Raw genomic sequence first — 20,269 nt, 5'->3', positions numbered from 1 at the left:
AGAAATTGTGCAAAGACGTAGACACCCAATCAAGACTCAGCTCAACATTGTCATTTTTTGTTTTTTTTGTTTTTTTTATGTTTTTTTGTGTTTTTTGTGTTTTTTGTTTTCCTTTTTGTTTTTTTTGTTTTTTTTTGTTTTTGTTTTTTTGTTTTTTTTGTTTTTTGTTTTTTTGTTTTCCTTTTTTTTTTTTTTTTTTTTACCAAAGCTCCTCTAAGCAGAGGCTCAACGACTTTGAGAAAGTAAATTGCTCCTCTAAACAGAGGCACCACGACTTTGAAAAAATAAATTGCTCCTCTAAACAGAGGCACCACGACTTTGAAAAGTAAATTGCTCCTCTCAACAGAGGCACCACGACTTTGGAAAAATAAATTGCTCCTCTAAACAGAGGCACCACGACTTTAAAAAGTAAATTGCTCCTCTAAACAGAGGCACCACGACTTTGGAAAGTAAATTGCTCCTCTAAACAGAGGCACCACGACTTTTGAGAATAAATTGCTCCTCTAAACAGAGGCACCACAACTTTTGAGAATAAATTGCTCCTCTAAACAGAGGCACCACGACTTTGGAAAAGATAAATTGCTCCTCTAAACAGAGGCAACGAAACTTTGAGAAAGTAAATTGCTCATTGACAATCATGTCCAAAGGAGTTGAAAGTTGTGTTTGAAGGGATTTCAGGAGATTATGCCCAAAGGTCTTATAAATCAACCCTGATACCAAAAGACATCCTATTTCAAGGATTAGGAAACTTACCTGACAAGCTTTCTCTTTTTCAGTTTTGCAAAATATCTTCATATTTGTCTTCTCCATGTGGGATGTTGGAACACCCCTACTTCTTGAATTTATACACTATATTCTCCTGAAAAGTAGTGTATGCTGTGCAAATGCATATGAATTTCAATGCATGCTATGCAAATGTTGGTCAATTAATTCCTGTTCAATGTATGGTACTCAAATTTCTCAAGCTCCCTTTTTTCTTGGGTGTCAAGCCCTTTGATTCCTCAAGGATCCAATTGCACTGCTCTTCTAAGATCGAACCAGTGTAGCTCTCAATTTGTCTTTTCCACTCACATTCTTCCTTGTTCAGTTTCTCAATACTTTGGAATAAGCTTCATCGATCGATCATCACTTGACCATCATTCAATGAATTTCTCAGCATTAACAAATTTCAAAACAAGTTTCATCCACCATCACTGGGTCATTGTCTCAGCATTTACCATTCCAAAACAGACTTTCTCCACTGATTGTTCTCATCATTCAATCATAACTTGCAAGTCATATCGATCAATTCATCACTTTTCAAGATTTGCCCCATTATATCATATACCTTTTCAAATCATCTCCTTTAGGTTTCTACCATTTCTTCATCATCTTAGATTTCTTTCAAATGAATGCAAGACCCTTTTAAGCACATATTCATTCATTTATTATCATTTCAATTCTTGACAAATACAATGCAATCAAGCATTTTCTCAATTCATTCTAGGGTGTAAGAATAAGAGAACGCAAGGTGAATTATGAAGATTTGTTTTGGTACAAAGCAAATGGAAAAGGAAATGAATTGGATACATGTCATTGGGATGGATGGTATGTCCAAATGATGAATATTCAGACAATTCTCAACATTAATCTAGGATTCTTTTTCAAAAACTCATTCCATTTATAGTGGAAGTCATCTTGAGTTTGGCAAACTTTGCCCCAGTCTTTGAGGGATCTTCAGATGTCTTTGATCTTCCATTCATGTGAGCCATTTGACCTGGATCTTTTTTTTTCTACCAAGATCACCCTTTCAGGTTTTCAATTTGAATCTCCTTTTTTCATTTTCTCATTTTTTCCTTTTTTTTTCTTTTTTTTTTCTTTCTTTTTTCATCTTCTTTTTTTTTTTCTCATTTTTCATCTATTGTTGATGTCTTCTATACATCCAACTTTAGAGTAATGTAGCATGATTCCAGTGCTTTATCATGAGCATACCTTCGCTCAATATATGATCATTCAAATTGAGTATTCACACTTGATCTAAATGGACTTTTTAAGGTTGTAATGTAGGCCAAGGTGAAGGGTCATGAAGAAAAGTGGATATAATAGGCTCAAAACATGTATTAAAGAGGTTCAAAACCAAAGGATCATTTGATGCAGCTTGACATTTTGCCCCCACATCGTTTTACTATTTTTTTCTTTCCTCACACAAAGATTCTCATTACTTTGCCCCAAGTCATTTTATTTTTCTTTTGCTTTTCTTTCTCTTTCCATCTTTGAGACCTTTTGTGGTGTTTTTTCTTTTTTTTTTTTGAGATCTTTTGTGATTTTTTCAAAAATTACCCTCCAGTGTAGAGGGTGATCCTTGGTTGGGGTTCTTCAAAAAAAAAAAATGATAGGCTCAAAGGGGTCACAATAAATGGTTTTTCAAATGGTAAAAGAAAGATGGCCATTTTTCATCTCAATTGTGAATACCTTTCTTGAACATCATCTATTGAACAAGGCTCATGAACTTGTATAAAAGATTGCACATCTTCAAGACATATCTATTTCTCCTCCAGTAACAACTTACTTTTTGCTCAAATCATCTTCTCATATTAATATGAATGAGTTCTCAAAATTAAATCCCAGAATTATTGTTATCATTGTCTAAATATTCATCATCTGAAATTTAAGAATGGGAATGTGAAGTTATGAAAGGTAACAGGGCATGGAATAATGGTCAAGTAAAAGAGAAAATGTAATGAAATGCATTAACTTGCCCTTATTAAGATGATAACAAGTGAAGTCATATTGCAAAAAAGAAATCTAACATTACTTGAAAAGAAATCTTAAAATGACAAAAAAAACCTTCAACCCGCCTTATCTCCGTTAAAAATTAGCCCCCTATATGATCAAGTGAAGAAATCCCCATTGACATCTTGCCCCTCAATTCATTGTGACTCTTCAGCCCCTTTCTGTTCTTGACTTTCACTCAGAACGCTAACATTGGATGTTGTTGCTTTTCCTTGATCAAAACTTACCATTCCATCATTGATCAACCGTTGCACCTTATACTTTAAAGCAGTGCAATTTTCAGTAGAATGGCCAGTAATTCCATAATGGTAGTCACAACGGGCTGTAGGATCATACCACTTTGGATAGGGTGGTTTAAGCGGCTCCACATGGCTGGGGGCAATCAAATGGGTATTATAAAGCTCTCGATATAACTCTGTATAAGTCATAGGGATTGGATCAAATATAGGTTTTTCTCGAGTAGTTCGTTGTTCTCGCGAGCCACTGGTTGGGTTAGTAGGGCGGATTTGGGTTCTTACAGGAGCTTGAATGTTAAGGCGATAAGTGGATGAATAAGATGGTTGAGGAGCTAGCTGGTATGGGTAGGATGAGGCATTATTCACCGCGGGATAGTATGGAGAGTAGCCTTGGGATGGATAGGGTTGATAACCCCTGAATTGTTGTCTATCAAAGCTCATAGCTTGAGCTTCAGCTTCTTTTTTTTCTGATGCCTTCTTGGTTTCTCCTCCTTTCAATTTACCATTTTTTATGGCACTTTCAATAATTTCTTCAGAGATCACCATGTCGGCAAAATTCTTTGTTGCATTCCCTATCATCTTTTCATAATAGGAAGGTTTCAAAGTGCTAACAAACAGCACTGTGGTCTCTTTTTCTGTTAGTGAAGGTTGTACCTGTGAAGCTATATCCCTCCACCTCTGGGCATACTCTTTAAAAGACTCGTTTGACTTTTTCTCCAGATTCTGTAAAGACAAACGATCTGGGGCCAAATCGATGATATGTCGATATTGACTGATAAAGTCATGTGCCATATCGCTCCAAGAGCGAATGCGAGTCCTGTCTAGCTGAACATACCACCTGGCTGTTGAGCCTGTAAGGCTATCCTGAAAGACATGCATCAAGAGTTTTTCATCATGAGCATGAGCTGCCATTTTTCGACAATACATGGTGATGTGGGTTTTAGGGCACTTGGTACCATCATATTTTTTAAATTTTGGTACTTTGAACTTATAGGGAATAACCACATCAGGGACTAGGCAGAGCCCAGCAGCATCTACTGACCCATAAAAGCTAAATCTTTCCACAGCCCTTAGCCTCTGCTCTAGCATACTAATCTTGGAACTTTCCTCAGCTTCCACTCTCATCTTTTCCTTCTCCTTTTTTTTTTAAATCATCTAGATCAGGAATTGGTTCTGCTACCTTTTCAGTGAAGACAGGATTTATATAGCTATTATACTGTCCTGGGTTGAAAGCTGATGGCATTCCAGGATATGTTGGATATGCGAAGTGTTGGGGTGGGGCCTCTTGAGCAGACTGGGCTTGAGATGGGCCAAAACCTGGAGGGTACAAAGGGTCAGCCACTTCTTGTAATGGGGGAACTTGCTGGCTTGTGTTTTCTGTAACTCCTTTTCCTTTATTCATGTTATTGAAAGCTTCCAAAATCTTGCTTAGCTCACTTTCAATCTTTTCTTGTGCTTTTTCTAGCTTTTCAAATCTATGGGAATTTTTCTCCTCCATTTGCCTTGTTCTAGATCTTGTGTTGTATGGATGAGCAGGGTTTTCACTAGATGGAGCTATCCTTGGATCTTGAGTACCATACTTATGATTAGAAATGTTATGCTGTGCCTTATGTATGATGCTTTGATACACAAATGAAATGTACATTTTTTTGAATGAAATCTAGTATGAAATGAATGCAAATGATTGTGTTAAAACATGATCATGAAAATAATGCAGATACACACAATCAGACAAACAACATAGTTAGTTCCATGGATGAAATGAAAGTGATGTTGATTCCTAATGTTACATATGAAAATGATACACAAAGTTAAACAATCAAAATGATTAGATAAACACCCTTTTGTGTCCTAATTTCAGGGTATATCTATTATTGGGTAGAAAGGGCTCTATCCTAGGTGTAGGCATTCTTAAGGTTCACTACATGCGGTTTTAAGGTCAGAGTCTAAAGGTCCTCAAATTGTTCCTTACATCCTTGTCCATCACAGACTAGTAAGGCACCCTAATCCTCACCCATTACAGGCTGCAAGCAGAAAAGGTTCAATTTGAGTGGGAGTATTTCGCTAGCCACTGCGGAGGCATTAGACCTCACGAAAGCAATAGGTACTTTACTCCCTCCTAGAGGGACGGAGCTCGGGTATAGAGCTCATGTTATGCACATGCACATGAATGACATAATTAACAGAGTAAATAAACATGACTAAAAAAATTACACATATATACAACAAGGTTCAATTTTATTAGGCTTTTGGATAACACAAATTATTTGCTGGCCTGACTCTCAAAGTCCCCAGTGGAGTCGCCAAGCTGTCATAACGTCTAGATCCGGGGATCTATCGCTAGACATTGGTTTAAGGGAGTCGCCACCAATCTTTTTTATCTAGGTGTGATTGGTCACCTAAAGAATCTGTCCTTTTAGGGAACACCTAAATTTAAGGGTCCTTAAAAGAATAGGTTCAGGTCTGTTAACCAGAACACAGTTCGGGAGTTCGGTTACGTGTGAGGAAGGTTATAGCACCTTTACAACGCCCATCAAAAGATGGTACCAGCTGAAATTTGTATTATCCAAAAGCCTTAAAATTTTACCAAGTAATTAATTGTTGGAAATTATTCTCAATTGACTCTAATACTTTTAGCAGAAAATTGAGAAAATTCCCTCACCTCAAGAGTATGCAAGAAAAACTACTGTTTCACTTGCAGAGGCTCCGTCGTCGGATTATTTAAAGAAAAAAAAATCAAAATCAAAATAAAAAGAAAGAAAAGAATAATTTTTTTTTGTGTGGGGAAAATTGATACTTTCAACTTTTCCCCAAAAAATATTTTTTTGGAAATTTATTTTTAAGGAAAATTGATACTTTCAACTTTTTCTCAAAACATTTTTTTGGAAACTTATTTTCAAGGAAAATTGATACTTTCAACTTTTCCTCAAAAACCTTTTTTTTGAAATTTTATTTTCAAGGAAAATTGATACTTTCAACTTTTCCCTAAAAATGTTTTTTTTTTTGGAACTTTTGATTTTTTATTTAAAGAAAATAGAATAATAAAAAAAATAAAAATAAAGTAAAAAAAAATAAAAATAAAATAAAGATAAAAAGAATATTAAATAAACCTAATCTAATAAATAAAAATAATAATAAATAAATAAATAAATAAATAAACAAATAAAAAAAATTCAAAAAAAAAAAACCTGGAGCGGCTCGGCTCAAGGAAGAAAAAATGGCTCAGGAGAGCGGCTTGGAGGCTCGGCTCGGCTCGGCTCGGCTTGGAGGAGGGGCAGTACGCGAGGGTCAGGAAAGCGGGTCGACGCTCGGGTCGGGTCGGGTTCGGCAAAACGCGCGGATCCCCTGGTTAACTTAAAGCCAAAACGACGTCGTTTTGGGAGGGTATAAAAGGCACCTTCCTCTGTTTTTTTGCAGAACGCTCCTCCCCCTCTCTCTCTCTTCTTCTTTTTTCTCTCCCTTCTCTCTAGAAACTGAAGAACACCGGTGCCGGATTCTGGAAAAAGCCACCGAAATCTGGAAATTTCGCCGAAAGTTGGCCGGAAGTTCGTCGGTTCTGGGATTATTCGTCGGAAACTGGGTAGATTGCCGGAAACTTCAAGGTTGGCCGGAAATTTGGCCGGAAAATTCAATTTTCGCCGGAAATTTCAACCGAAAACTGGAATTTCTAGAAATTCCCAGAAAAAAAATTCGAAAAATCTTCAAAAAATTTCTTTTAGCTCCCAGAACACTCCTAAACCTTTTTTAGCTTCCTATACGCCTCCTTTTCTCTCAAATCAGTAGCTTTGCTCACTGTTTTCTGTGTGTTTCATCTGTTCCAGGGGAGTCCATTTTATAGGGATTGATCAGGAGTTCTTGATCAATCCCAATTCCTCCTTGGACGGGAATTCAGTCTTTGAATCCAACTGGACTCTTCTGATTGAATTCCCCTCCAGAGTGGGATTCTTCAACTTTGAATCTTAGCCATCCAGAATTAAAATCAAAATAAATAAAAAAAATACTAGATAATCAAAAGATATTATAGTATAAAAATAAAAAATAACATCAGATAATTCAGAAAAAAATCAGATAAAATTAACAGATAATAAAAAAAAAATAACATAAGATAAACCCAAAAATATATTACAAAAAAAAAAGATAATAATAATATAATAATAATAATAAATATATAACTATATACATATAATACATAAAAATATTAACAGAGAAAAAAAGATAAATAAATATATACATATATTAATACATAATAATAATAAATAATAAAAATACAAAAGAAGAAAAAAAAAGAGGAAGAAAAAAGGAAAGAAAAAAAAATAGTAATACAGGCCACAAATTGAATTACGCCTTACCCATTTGGGCCAGGCCCAATTGACTTGGGCCTGGACCCAATTGGGTGTCTACAATAAGTTGATTATTTATAAAAGAATGATTAAAATATTATTATTACATATAATTGACATTTATATCTCGAGTGTTTAAGTAATAACAAAATAATAAAATAACAACCGAATTGAAACACGATCCTAAAGCGAGTAAGTTTCCAAACTTGGAAGTATTTCCATTTTTTAAATAATTTCAATAGCATTAACTATTGGGCTCATCTACTATGCTATATATAGGAGAAATTTTTACTTGGCATATTTTTATTGAATACTACAACTCACATTACAAATAGACGATAGTAATATTTTATTTTATAAAAATAATTTAATAATTTATTTTATTTTATTTTATTAGATTTTGACACACCTGATATGTGAGTGAAGAAGTAAATATTTTGATAAAAAAGGAAGTTCGCTAATAAAAGATGTTGCTTGATGTATTGGATGTGTAGTTTTTTTTTTTTTTTTACAAAAACAAATTTAAAAAATAAGTATCTGTACCTACATATTATTATTATTATTATTATTATTATTATTATTATTATTATTATTATATCTTAAATTTAAGTGATTTCATTAATTAAATTGATTCCATCTGGTTTAAAAATAACATAGATTACTATATTTTCTCCAAGAAGAGAGATGCAGCATTACTATTTTGCAACACTCTCGCGTAACACGTGGAGTCACGGGGCCTAATAAAGTGCACAAGACAGGGAATAAGAAGAAAGAAGGAGAAAGAAAAAAAAAATATATGCTAAAAGATAAATTAATTTCAAAATAAAAAGCTTCGCTCGTTTATTTATTGTGAAGACGAGGACCATCCAACGACTTTCCTGTCGAAGTCTCAGTCATGTTGACTAGTTGATTCCATATTTAAGTATTATTTTGAGCAGACTTCCTCAAACCATCCTACATTTTCATCAATTCCCACAGCCATGAACATGAGAAAATTCCATTTTCTTTCATCAGCTTTAATGTTCATTCATTGTTTGATGATTAGTTACGCCATGATTGTGAGGAACCTCACCACAGACCAACATGCTCTTCTCGAATTTAAGCACCGAATCATTGATCCTCATAACATCTTAGCCAATAACTGGACTACCACTACCTCTGTTTGCAATTGGGTTGGTGTCTCTTGCGCTTCTAAGCATAGGAGAGTCAACTCTTTGAATCTTCCAAACATGAATCTTATAGGAACTGTCCCACCACATTTGGGAAATCTCTCATTCTTAGTATCTCTTAATTTGAGTCACAACAATTTTCATGGCCTTTTACCGAGAGAGTTGGGACAATTAAGTCGTCTGAGACTCATAGAATTAAGCTTCAATTTTCTTAGTGGGGAAATTCCTTCATGGTTTGGGAGATTAAATAAAGTTTTATATTTGAGCCTCTGGAGCAACAATTTGACAGGTACAATCCCTCAATCACTAGCTCAAATGTCCAACTTGGAAATCTTGGACTTGAGGCAGAATCTCGTTCAAGGACACATTCCACCCGAGATAAGTAATCTTCTAAATCTAAGGATACTTCGTCTGGCATTTAACCAACTTTCTGGTTCTGTCCCTTCAGTCATTTATAACATTTCCTCCCTACACATGATTTCTCTTACGTCTAACAGTCTATCTGGCAGTTTACCTGAAGATATATGTCGCCATCTTCCAAATCTTGAGAGATTTTACTTGACCTTAAACGAGTTTTCTGGTCAAATTCCATCAAGTATAGATGAATGCAGGTGTCTTCAAATTTTAACATTAAACTTTAACAGATTCAGAGGCAGCATTCCAAGGAGTATTGGAAATTTAACGAGGCTCAAAGTGCTAAGCTTGGATGGAAATAATTTGGAAGGTAAGCTCTTTGTTTTTTCTTTGATAATTTTCTTTCGATTGATCATTAATTAATTTTTGTATTAAGTGAAACAGGATTCCAGCTAAAACTCCCTAATTTATGCTACTAAAAATAGCTTTGCTTTAACCAAGACTCCAACACAGTTAATTAAAACTCCTTCTAATTGGTTGTTCGTTTTTTCTTGCTTTTATTTAATCAAAAGGTGCCAAGAAATAGAAGAAAATAGTAAAAATTAAAAATATCTTCTATATATAAAAAATATAAACTTTAAAAGTGATTAAATGCAGTAGTAAAAATTAAAACATTTTTATCTTATTTATATAAAAGAACGAAATTGGAAAGCGTAAATAGTGAACAACATATATATCTTTGATAATTTATTATCATAGATATTTTATTTATAATTAATGATTTTCTTGTTAAATTAAAATATGACTAATTTTATTTATTTTCTTATCAACATTGAAGCTTTTATCAAAATAAACTTTCTTTAATTTATAATTTGAAATTATTGTAAAAGAATTACTTTTATATTTTTGAAAGTAAGAGCTAAATTTAATTTAATTATTGGTATCAAATTAAAACTGCTTACTATTAATAGTAACTATGAAACTCATGTTATTTTCTCCGGTCAAGTTTCATGGCTGAAAATCTTTAGTATTCCATGAGTATCTTATATTTAGGAAAAAGAAAACAAAAAACCATAAGGAAACTATCTCTTTTCCTTGAAATGCTTGGACAAATGCCTAAAATAAATTAGTTGGCGTTAATGCCTCCCTCATAACAAGGGCTGTAGCACATTTGACATTACCCATCGGATTTCGTTTTTTTTTTTTTTTTTGGATAAATTATCCATTTGGTCACTTAATTTTGCAGTACTATTATTTGAGTATTTGGTTAAAAGAAATGATGGTCAATCAGAGAAAGAAGTGAATGAAGTTATTGCTTTAATTTCATCCCGTTGTTCAACTGTTAAGAATTTATGTCTTTTTAGTTTTTTCTTTTCCTTTTCTGTTATTTGGTTGTTCGTTTATAATCCAACAAGAAAAGAGGAAATTAGTCACTAAAACATGAGCAGTTTTATTCCTCAAAAGAATATAAATGGGAAATACACCCTTGAGAGCACAGATTTTATTCTGAAATTAAATTATTTTACTATATAGTTTTAGATTTATCGGTATTATGTAATATTTGTCTATCAAATATATACATATATATATATACACACACACAAATGCACTTGTATTATATACATATTCATATGCAATTACAAGTTTTAAAAATCTTACAACTATAAATTTCTAAATATTTAACTCCCAAAATTCTAAATAAATGAAACAACTATAAAGATAATAAGTATATAATACATTAACATTAAAGAAATTTAATAGTTTAATTTAATGGAAACATTTAATTTTTGGATCTAATCATGAAAAAAATAAAAATAATGATGAGAGCAAAAGAATTAAAAATTGATTAAAAGAGCTAGAACAATAAAAAGGTTTAAACAGGATAAAATAAGAGGCAAAATTTTATATCAATCAAAATATCATTTTTTACTTGTATAACTGAAACGGACTAGTACGTTGGATACATACAGGCTGATGCAAAGATCAAATAAAACAATAATATTATGTGTTGGGATTCAAAACTGATATATATTAGCTAATACGATGAGTATGGGTACATTATCAATAACCATGGTAAAATCCTTGTTCAATGATATAACCAATAGCACCAATAAAACTGTAAAATGATAATATTATGTCCTAATTAATACAGAATAAACCAATGTGGTTTATCCTAAGAAGCGTTGAAATTTTAACATTTCTCTAAAACATGTCTGGGTATGATTTGCCTTGGATCTTGCTCATATTATAACAGTTTATATCTTATTTTCTGGTCCAACTTACCAACATTAAGATCCGCTTGTGCAAAAAACAAGATTGCTGGACCAATTAAACATTTATGCTAATGAAATAGCTTTTTGATTTCCTGCAAAAGATGCCAAAAAAAAAAAAAAACATCTTTTGAAGAAAATGTTTGGAACGAGAATTAAATTAATTATTTTACATCCATAAACTTTGGAGCAAATAGTTTCATTATCAATGTCATGCCAAGCAAAAAAAACGTTTTTATTCTACTTTATATATACAGATATATATATATATATATATCTTTTGACGATAATGTTTGAGATGAAAATTAAATAAATTATTTTAATCCATAATCTCATAAAATTTGGAGCAAATAGTTTCATTATGAATGCAATGCCAAGCAAAAAAAAAACATAGCTTTTATTCTACTTTAATAGTTTCATTATGAATGTAATGTCAAGCAAATAGTTTCATTATGAATGAACTCTTGTAACTTGGTTTCTTTATGTTCACGGGTGAAATCCCTTCGAAAATTGGAAATCATTTGAGGTTGGAAATATTTTCTGCCCCAAATCTGAGGCTTGTTGGTCCAATCCCAGCTTCCATCTATAACCTTTCTTCTTTAAAAGAAATTTATCTCTATAGCAACTGTCTCTCTTGCAGTATTACATATAATATGTGTTATACTCTTCTCAAACTTCAGGTGCTTGATATTTCTGACAATGAATTTTCAGGCCACATTCCAAGAAGTATAGGAAATTTAACCAAACTTAAGGAGATATATCTAAGTCATAATGATTTAGAAGGTAAGTTTTTGCATTTGATTATTTAAATTTCAATTGATTGATACTTTTTATTAATTATATTAAAAAAATAACTAAACAATAAAAATTAAAAGAATGATCAACATGAAAATAATCACATTTGATTTTCTTTTATGCTTTTCTCATTTTGACTCAAACTTTTGGAATTTGAAGAAATTAAGTTTTCCTTCATATTTTAAACATCAAAGAAATTAAGAATTTATTGTGTAATTGACTTTTATTGCATTTTAAATAACCTCAATATTATTGGAATGTTTAGAAAGTGGATAGTTTTATAATACTAAGTTGTTGTTCCTTTGTAGGTGAAATTCCGTGGGAGATTGGGAATCTTATTTCATTGGAGATATTAGCTGCATCATCTATGCGCTTAAGTGGGTTGATTCCACATTCCATCTTCAACATTTCTTCTTTGAAAGCAGTTAGTTTCGCAAACAATAGTCTATCAGGTAATTTCATTATAAACATTTCATTACATTTATGTTTAAAATTGTTTACTTTAGTTTCAAAAAAGTTTAGTTTAGGATTATAAAACAAATAATCATAAAATTATGAAAACTGTTAAAAAAATGAAGTGTCATTGAAAGGCTTGAGAAATGTCTTTTCAAACCTCTTTTATCTTATTAAAATCAAATACTGTTTCCAATTAAATTAGGGAACGCAAAACAAAGACTCAAAAGAATTTGAAAACCAAACCTGAAAATCGAAATTTCCATCGTTTAGAAAATATTTTAAAATTTTTAAAAAACATTTTATGATGGAATCATGCCCCTAACTGGGATGCGCACCACTAGCTAAGTCTACAAAGTTGGCCAATGTGGAAAAAGGATAGGTACCCAAAACTTGTGATGTAATATGGCTATTAGTTATTATCCCATTGCAATTATATACGATAAAACTATTTGATTTGGTTTATAATGTGATAAAAAGTAATATTAACGTACATTGTTACTCCCATATTAATTTAATACCGACTTAATTTATTGTTACATCTAACTTAAAGTAGTATTATTATATTTTATATTTTTATATTTATTCATCTGCAAATATTTAAAATTTATATTTTGTGTAATAAAAAACTTAACAATCTATTTTATTACTTTTATATTTCTTAGTAGTGTGTATCCGCGTGGGCTAGTTTTATTGGCTATGTGTGAAATGTTTCATAAAAATTAAATCATATAGGTATCATTAAATTGATTAAAACTGTTAAGTATATATTAAAAGGATTGTGAAATTCAAATTTTCATTATGAGGGATAAATTAAATAAGATTCAAATGAATATATTTGATTTTCATCGTAACGAAGTTGTAAAAAACAATAATATTCAGATTCTATAGGTATACTCAAAAGTTTATAAACTGTAATCATACAAGATTTATATGAATATGTTTGATTAGCTCTTAATAAGTTATTAAAATAATGAAATATGCTAGTCACATACAATAAAATTTGATGGGAGGAAAGAATTGATCAATGGAGCTATTTGTTAATTATCCATTTTTTCCCACCGCATGGAATTAAAATGAATGTTGTATTTTGATATTCTGTATATTGAAAACAGTAAAAGATGATGTATATTTGTTTAGTTTTATATATAAATGACAAAAAGTAAGCTAAAACATTTGAAACTTGAAAAACAAAAAAATTAAACAACCTGAATAGCAAGAAGAAAAAAAATGAAAGAAAGAAAAATGAGAAGTAGAAAGAGATAGAGATTCTAAAAATGAAAATATGATATAATAAAGTACATGTAAAAACGTGTATTCTAAAATTATAACTCGCATAAAAAATTATAATTAAAACCTGTATTGTAATGATTATTTAATTTGAAGTGGTAAAGAAAGAGTCTTTCCATGTCAATAAAACCAAATTAAAAACTTTTTAGTGTTTATTCCCTCAAATATTTTTGTTTTAACACCAATTTAAAGTTTCATTAAATTGTAACTGATCCATTTTGTAATTTCTATTATTACCTAAAGACATTAGGTCAATTCATTTTATAGGTTTTCTAAATTATTATTTATTAACAACATGTAATATTGTATTAAAATTAATATAATTTTATTATTTATTAACAAGATGTAATATTATAATAAAATATTCAATTTAAATCTTCTAAAATATAAAATTTTTATTGAATGGATAACATAATTTTAATTTGAGCATTATTATGTTACATATAAATAATAAATTTAAATATGGAAATTAAAATTAGATTAAAATTATTATAACATTATATATTAAGTCCACTCTTCTAATACAAAAATTAAGGCTTATACATTTACTTAGCCTATATTATTTTTTAGTCAGCCCATTCTTTTAAGACATATGAGTAAAGTTTATATGGTAATTGAGGATCAAACTTGCGATTAATTATATTTGACAAAAAACAATTTAAAAAAAAATTAACAAAAACCATAGTTTTAAAATATAGTATTAATGATTTTTTTTAATCATACCCCGTTCCAAAAAAAAATCAACATCAAAATTAATAAAAAAAATTCTTCACTTATCCAAGCACATGTCAATTTCCAATTCATCTCTAACTACCAAGCTTTTGTCACCGGATTGTTTTAATGTAATGCATAGATTTGTTTAAAGTTGTCTAACTTTTTATCTGAAGCATTTCAGTTATAGTTTTTTTTTACTATAATATTATAATTATTATCTAATCACAATAGAATATTATATAAGGATCGTCACTTATAAATATGGGTTACATATAAAATTTTGATAAATTTTACATAATTTTAAATTATAATAGTTGTAAATTATATGCTCTCTTTTTATTATATGCAATAAAAATAAGTGCTACTTTTATCCTGTTTTTTTGGTTTGTCAAATTAGGGAATTTAACTGTTCTTTTACGAAATAAAAAGCAATAGTTGTGTAATTTTTTTTTTTTTTTGCTAAGCCATATTTTTATTAGAGATCAAAAGACCATCATCAGTGAAATACAAGAACCTAACCAAGAAACATAGTTAAAGCCATACCAGAAACAAAAAAAAAAACAAAAAAAAAAAAAACACTTCCATGGTCGGTAAACAAATAATGAGAGCAAACACCACTATCCCTTGCCATGACAAAATCACCACCCACCTTTGCCATGACGTCTACCATATCATTCAGCTTTTTAAAAAATTTTTATCAAACTGGATGCCCCAATTGATCTCCAAAGCATCACAATTTCAAAAAATATAGACAACAACTTTCATGGTCGATGATTCTTTTTACATAGGGGTACTTCCATTTCCCAAAAGCATACAAATAGCAAAACGCTAAAACTCCCAACATTAACCTCATAACCACCATCATATTCTTCTAGAAAAGCTCTATTTCGACAACGAATATCTTCATCTCATAAGTGCTCTTGAACATTGGAAACTAGAGTTGTCTTTATCTGGCGAGACTTGCGATTGGATCTTGTCCAATATTTTGCCTTAACTTTTTTCCTTCTTTTACCTGCTCGAATAGTAGTAAGAAGGTGAAATTTTTCTTCAACATTGAAAAGTTTCTCCCCGTCTAGATCACTATTGCTCATAAGCTCAATAGAAACTACTAACCAAGTTCCAGAGATAATAACATACTTTCTTGGAGAAAACTTACATAAAGTTTTTTAGGTGAAGGTTGTAAAATTTTTTCTTAAAAATAATTTAATAAAAACTTCAATAAAAAAATTAAAACAGACAGATTGATAGAATTTAATATGAAGATCAATAATATGTAAAAGAAATTATTAAAAATATTATTTATAATTTAATTTTGATCAATATTTATTTAACGGTAAAAATTCTATCAATATTTTTACTAAAAATGTTTATATAAAACAATATAAATTTTTTTTTGAATTTTTTCAAATTTTGCATACTTGATCTATGTAACAGAATATTTTAATCGATTGGTTTTGATTTTTTATTTTAATTTTTATTTAGTCATTTTTGGTTAAAAACTTCATAAATTTTACTTAAAGAATTTCATCTAAGTCTTTCCCTACTTTCTTTGCTTTCAAAAGTCAAAAGAACCATATTCTCACCCATTATAGTGACAGAACAATCATCGAAGTTCTCTGACAAGATTTGATCAATGGCATTTGCAGTATCAGGATATCTAACTATCCCAACAGCATTCCGTTGTAATCCTACCAAATCTAAATTTTCAGGAATGTATTCAAGGATGTTAAGCCATTTTAAAACCTCTTCTTTTTGACCATCTGATACAATGTTATCCTTTAACTGAGTGGATTTGACAGACATATGAACCACCTCTGCATAAGATCGTCCATCTCTAAAGTCTTCTATGCAGCTTACACTTTTTTCCATGTGGTGAGTGGTGGGGTTAGAACTAGCAGCAGACCTTTGATCATTCCTTGCCATTTGAACATATAGAGTGGAGTAACTCAGGTGCTAACCATTTAGAAACAGCCCTCAATGCATCCCGTAGATCAAGATAATGGACAAAACCACCTAAGACATTTTTGGCTCTCTTTTGATTTTTTAGGACATAAAAATCAACCACCCTCCCACATCTGACAAAACATTGCTTGAGATTAAAGAGACTACATCGTAGAAAAATTCCATCAACAAACAGTGTAACAAATTTTTTTCTCCCAAAGGTAATGCTCTTATGTGGCCTTCATAGCATCCAAGAAGAGCTTTTTGACTTACCTTTACTTCACCCTCTAAATCGGACTAAGGCAAGGCTTTTCACCCTCTAATAATTGTGTAATCGAAAGCATCATTTTAAAATCTTTTTCATTAGTTTCACATTTTTTGTCCTCATATTACCAAATTTTTTATTCGTAGTAGGAAAATGTATACAGTATTACTCCAACAAACCTCAAATGAGCCTCCTCTGGTAGCGCACTCGTAAGGTTCTATGAAACCTTAGGGAAGAAAAAAAGTGATTTTCAAACTAAAAAGAGTTCGTGTACTTTTAACAATCTTTTAATAGAATCTTTGTATTTTTCTCTTTTATTATGCATATAGTCTAAAATGAAAGAAATTTTACCATTTCTCTTGAGTCTTTTTTCCTAAAATGGCATAGATAAAAATTCTAATTTATTTCCAAACATTTACACTTTCTCAACAAATTAATGTAAATATATTTTTATTTTTTTATTTTCTTCATTTTTATCTTGTTTCTTTTTCTTTAATGAACAATTTCATCATCCAAAATTTCTTTAATCCTTTTTATCGTTAAAGCAATTGAGATAAGTTAAAGAAATAAAATTCTCACATAAATGGAAAACATTTTAAGCATATACTAGAAACCTTAATAATATTTTCTTTTCTCCCTACCTTTCTTCTATCTTCTATCTTCTTTTTTCTTTTGCTTTTTCTTTTTCCTCTTTTTTACTTTATTATACGTAAGTATGGAGCCTTTTAATCACTATAAATATGAAAAATATTTATAAATTATATATACATTCCAGATCATCAAACAAGAAAAACTCGAAGTTGTTTCATATTTATAATTTTTTCATGTTTGTCCTCACTCATGTTCGTAGATGTAAGCATCGCATTCACTTCAGCTTGCATCATAGATTCATGAAAAACACAAGAAGCAAAACAATTAATTTATTTCTTGTATGGAAGGATGAAAACTTATTTTTTCTCTTTTTAGGTAAATTACCATACATGAGCTCTGCTTCGAATCTTGAGGAGCTTTACTTATGGGAGAGTAATCTCAGCGGAAATATTCCTGACTCTATCTCCAATGTTTCTAAGCTCAGAATCCTATCATTGCAAGAAAACTCGTTCTATGGCCTTATTCCAGATACACTTGGCAATTTGAGGTTCCTTGAGATATTTTACCTTTGGTCGAATCATTTGACCACCAAAACTTCAACTCATGAGTGGAGCTTTCTCTATTCCTTGGCAAATTGCAGGTATCTAAGGATTTTAGACCTATCATTCAACCCATTGAATGGCATTCTTCCAACGTCTATCTCAAATCTTTCCACATCACTTGAACAATTATGGGTCATTGATTGCAAAATTAGAGGCAGCATTCCCATGGAAATTGGTAGCTTAAGCAAGGCTATATTGTTAGACCTTTCCTCTAATAAGTTGAGTGGACCTATTCCAACAACAATAGGAAGGCTAAAACATCTCCAACTTTTGAATCTTTATAGAAATAAGTTACAAGGCTCTATCCCACATGATCTTTGTGGTTTGAAGGGATTGTACAAATTATCATTGGGTGCTAATGAGCTTGATGGACTTTTACCGACATGTTTGTGTGATTTGACTTCTCTGAGATATCTATACTTGTTCTCCAACAAATTGCATTCGCAAATACCTTTAAGTTTTTGGAGCCTTAAAGATATCTTAGAAGTAGACTTGTCATCAAACAATCTTAGCGGTTCACTTCCACTTAACATTGGAAATTTAAAGGTACTTATCTCTTTGAATTTGTCAAGGAATTTATTATTAAGTGATATTCCGTCCACAATTGGAAGTCTCCAAGATCTACAAGTTTTGAATCTTTCCAGAAATAGATTACAAGGGCCTATTCCAAAATCATTGGGTGACTTGATGAGTTTGAAAGCCTTGGATTTATCTAACAACAATCTCTCTGGAGTTATTCCCAAGTCTTTGGAAAAACTTTATGATCTCAATTATTTTAATGTGTCTTTCAACAGATTAGAAGGAGAAATACCAAGTGGAGGGCCTTTTTTGAACTTCGCAGCCAAATCCTTCATGAAAAATTATGCACTATGTGGTTCACCTAGACTACAAGTCTCACCTTGCAAAAATAAAATCCATCCCAAATTCAAGAAGACCGCTCTTCATGCTTTGCGGTATGTTTTTCCAACATTTGCTTCAATAATAATAGTTGTAGCTGTCATAATTGTCTACAAAAAAGGGCAGCGGGGGAATATGAATTTGGCAACGGTTGAAGATTTAATTCCTCTCAAGAAAAGGAGAAGAATTTCGTATAATCAACTATTGCAAGGGACTGGTGGATTTAGTGGGAATAACTTACTTGGTTCAGGAAGTTTTGGCTCTGTATACAAAGGAATACTTTCAGATGGAACAGAAGTCGCAATAAAAGTTTTCAATTTGCAAATAGATGAAGCATTTAAGAGTTTTGACACTGAATGTGAAGTGATGAGAAATATCCTTCATCTCAATCTTGTCAAGGTTATTACTTGTTGTTCAACTATTGATTTCAAAGCCTTGGTGCTTGAGTTCATGCCTAATGGGAGCCTTGAGAAATGGTTATATTCTTACAATTATGTATTGGATATCCTACAAAGAATCAACATAATGATAGATGTTGCATCGGCATTAGAATACCTCCATTTGGGACATCCGATTCCTATAATCCATTGTGACCTAAAACCAAGTAATGTCTTATTGGATGAGGACATGGTTGCACACGTGGGAGATTTTGGAATTGCCAAGCTATTGGGAGAAGGAGATTCCATCAAACAAACAATGACACTAGCTACTGTTGGCTATATGGCACCAGGTATTTTTTTTCATTTTTTTAGTTTTTTCTCTATTCCAAGCGAGTAGATATTAGTATTTTATCATTTTATTGATGATTAATGATGCCCTAATGGCATAAGATCATTTTAATAATTTAATTATATTTAAAATACAGAATACGGATCAGCAGGAATTATTTCCATAAAGAGTGATGTCTATAGCTATGGCATTCTATTAATAGAAACTTTCACAAGAAAGAAGCCCACAGATGAAATTTTTGTTGGAGAAATGAGTATGAAGCATTGGGTGAAAAGGTCATTATCTAATGAAATAGTTGGTGTGATAGATTCTAGTTTAGTGCGAGAAACAGATGGATATTTTGTTATTAAAGCAAATTGTATATCATTTATTATGAGATTAGCTTTGGATTGTTTAGCTGAATTACCTAAAGATAGATTAGATATGAAGAATGTTGTCTCCACGCTGAAGAATATCAAAAGAGAATATTTGAACAACATTGCCCAGGTTTAATTAATATGGTAAGGAATGCAATTATATATATAGTTTAAGCTTATATAAAAGCACATAGCATATATTTATTTAATTTTCTTTTAAGAAGGTATTCCGTTAAGTTGTATATTTTCTTGCAGGTTAAGGTTATATGACCATAATGCATATTTTGGTTCAACAATCAAGGTACTTTCATCACTTTTGAATTTTTGTTTATATATTTATTTGTTAACTTTGAACTCTTCATTAAAGTAATTTTTTCTTAATAACATTTTAACTTTTACAGTAAAAACTAGAGTTGTAATTCCGTCGAATCATTAAAGAGTTCAAATAATTATAAGATTTGCATAGCTAGTGAATTTCAATAACTTCTATGTCTA

At 31.0% G+C, this 20,269-nt stretch overlaps 1 protein-coding gene across 5 annotated transcripts; it reads left to right on the top strand.

Moving 5' to 3' along the window:
- Positions 1-890: 890 nt before the first annotated feature.
- Positions 891-19,918, top strand: LOC111297682 (uncharacterized). Of its 5 annotated transcripts, none has more exons than XM_089741670.1 (7): positions 8,277-8,806; positions 8,879-9,239; positions 11,632-11,705; positions 11,853-11,924; positions 12,245-12,388; positions 17,566-19,419; positions 19,555-19,918. In XM_089741670.1, exons 1-7 carry the CDS (start codon positions 8,329-8,331, stop codon positions 19,908-19,910), a joined length of 3,339 nt encoding a protein of 1,112 aa, XP_089597796.1. In that variant the 5' UTR covers positions 8,277-8,328; the 3' UTR covers positions 19,911-19,918. The 5 variants fall into 5 exon arrangements, with proteins under 5 accessions (XP_089597795.1, XP_089597796.1, XP_089597794.1 ...); XM_089741668.1 differs by having other exon boundaries at positions 8,277-8,834; positions 8,901-9,245; positions 11,698-11,821; positions 11,894-11,924; XM_089741669.1 differs by lacking the exon at positions 12,245-12,388 and adding an exon at positions 891-921 and having other exon boundaries at positions 8,363-8,834; positions 8,901-9,239; positions 11,632-11,924.
- Positions 19,919-20,269: the final 351 nt, after the last annotated feature.

This window comes from Durio zibethinus, chromosome 12 (assembly GCF_047325235.1).
Source record: "Durio zibethinus cultivar Kanyao isolate XHJ-2024 chromosome 12, ASM4732523v1, whole genome shotgun sequence".
NCBI lineage: Eukaryota > Viridiplantae > Streptophyta > Magnoliopsida > Malvales > Malvaceae > Durio > Durio zibethinus.
The sequence above is the reverse complement of the archived record's forward strand: the minus strand, read 5'-3'. Positions and strand labels throughout refer to the sequence as shown.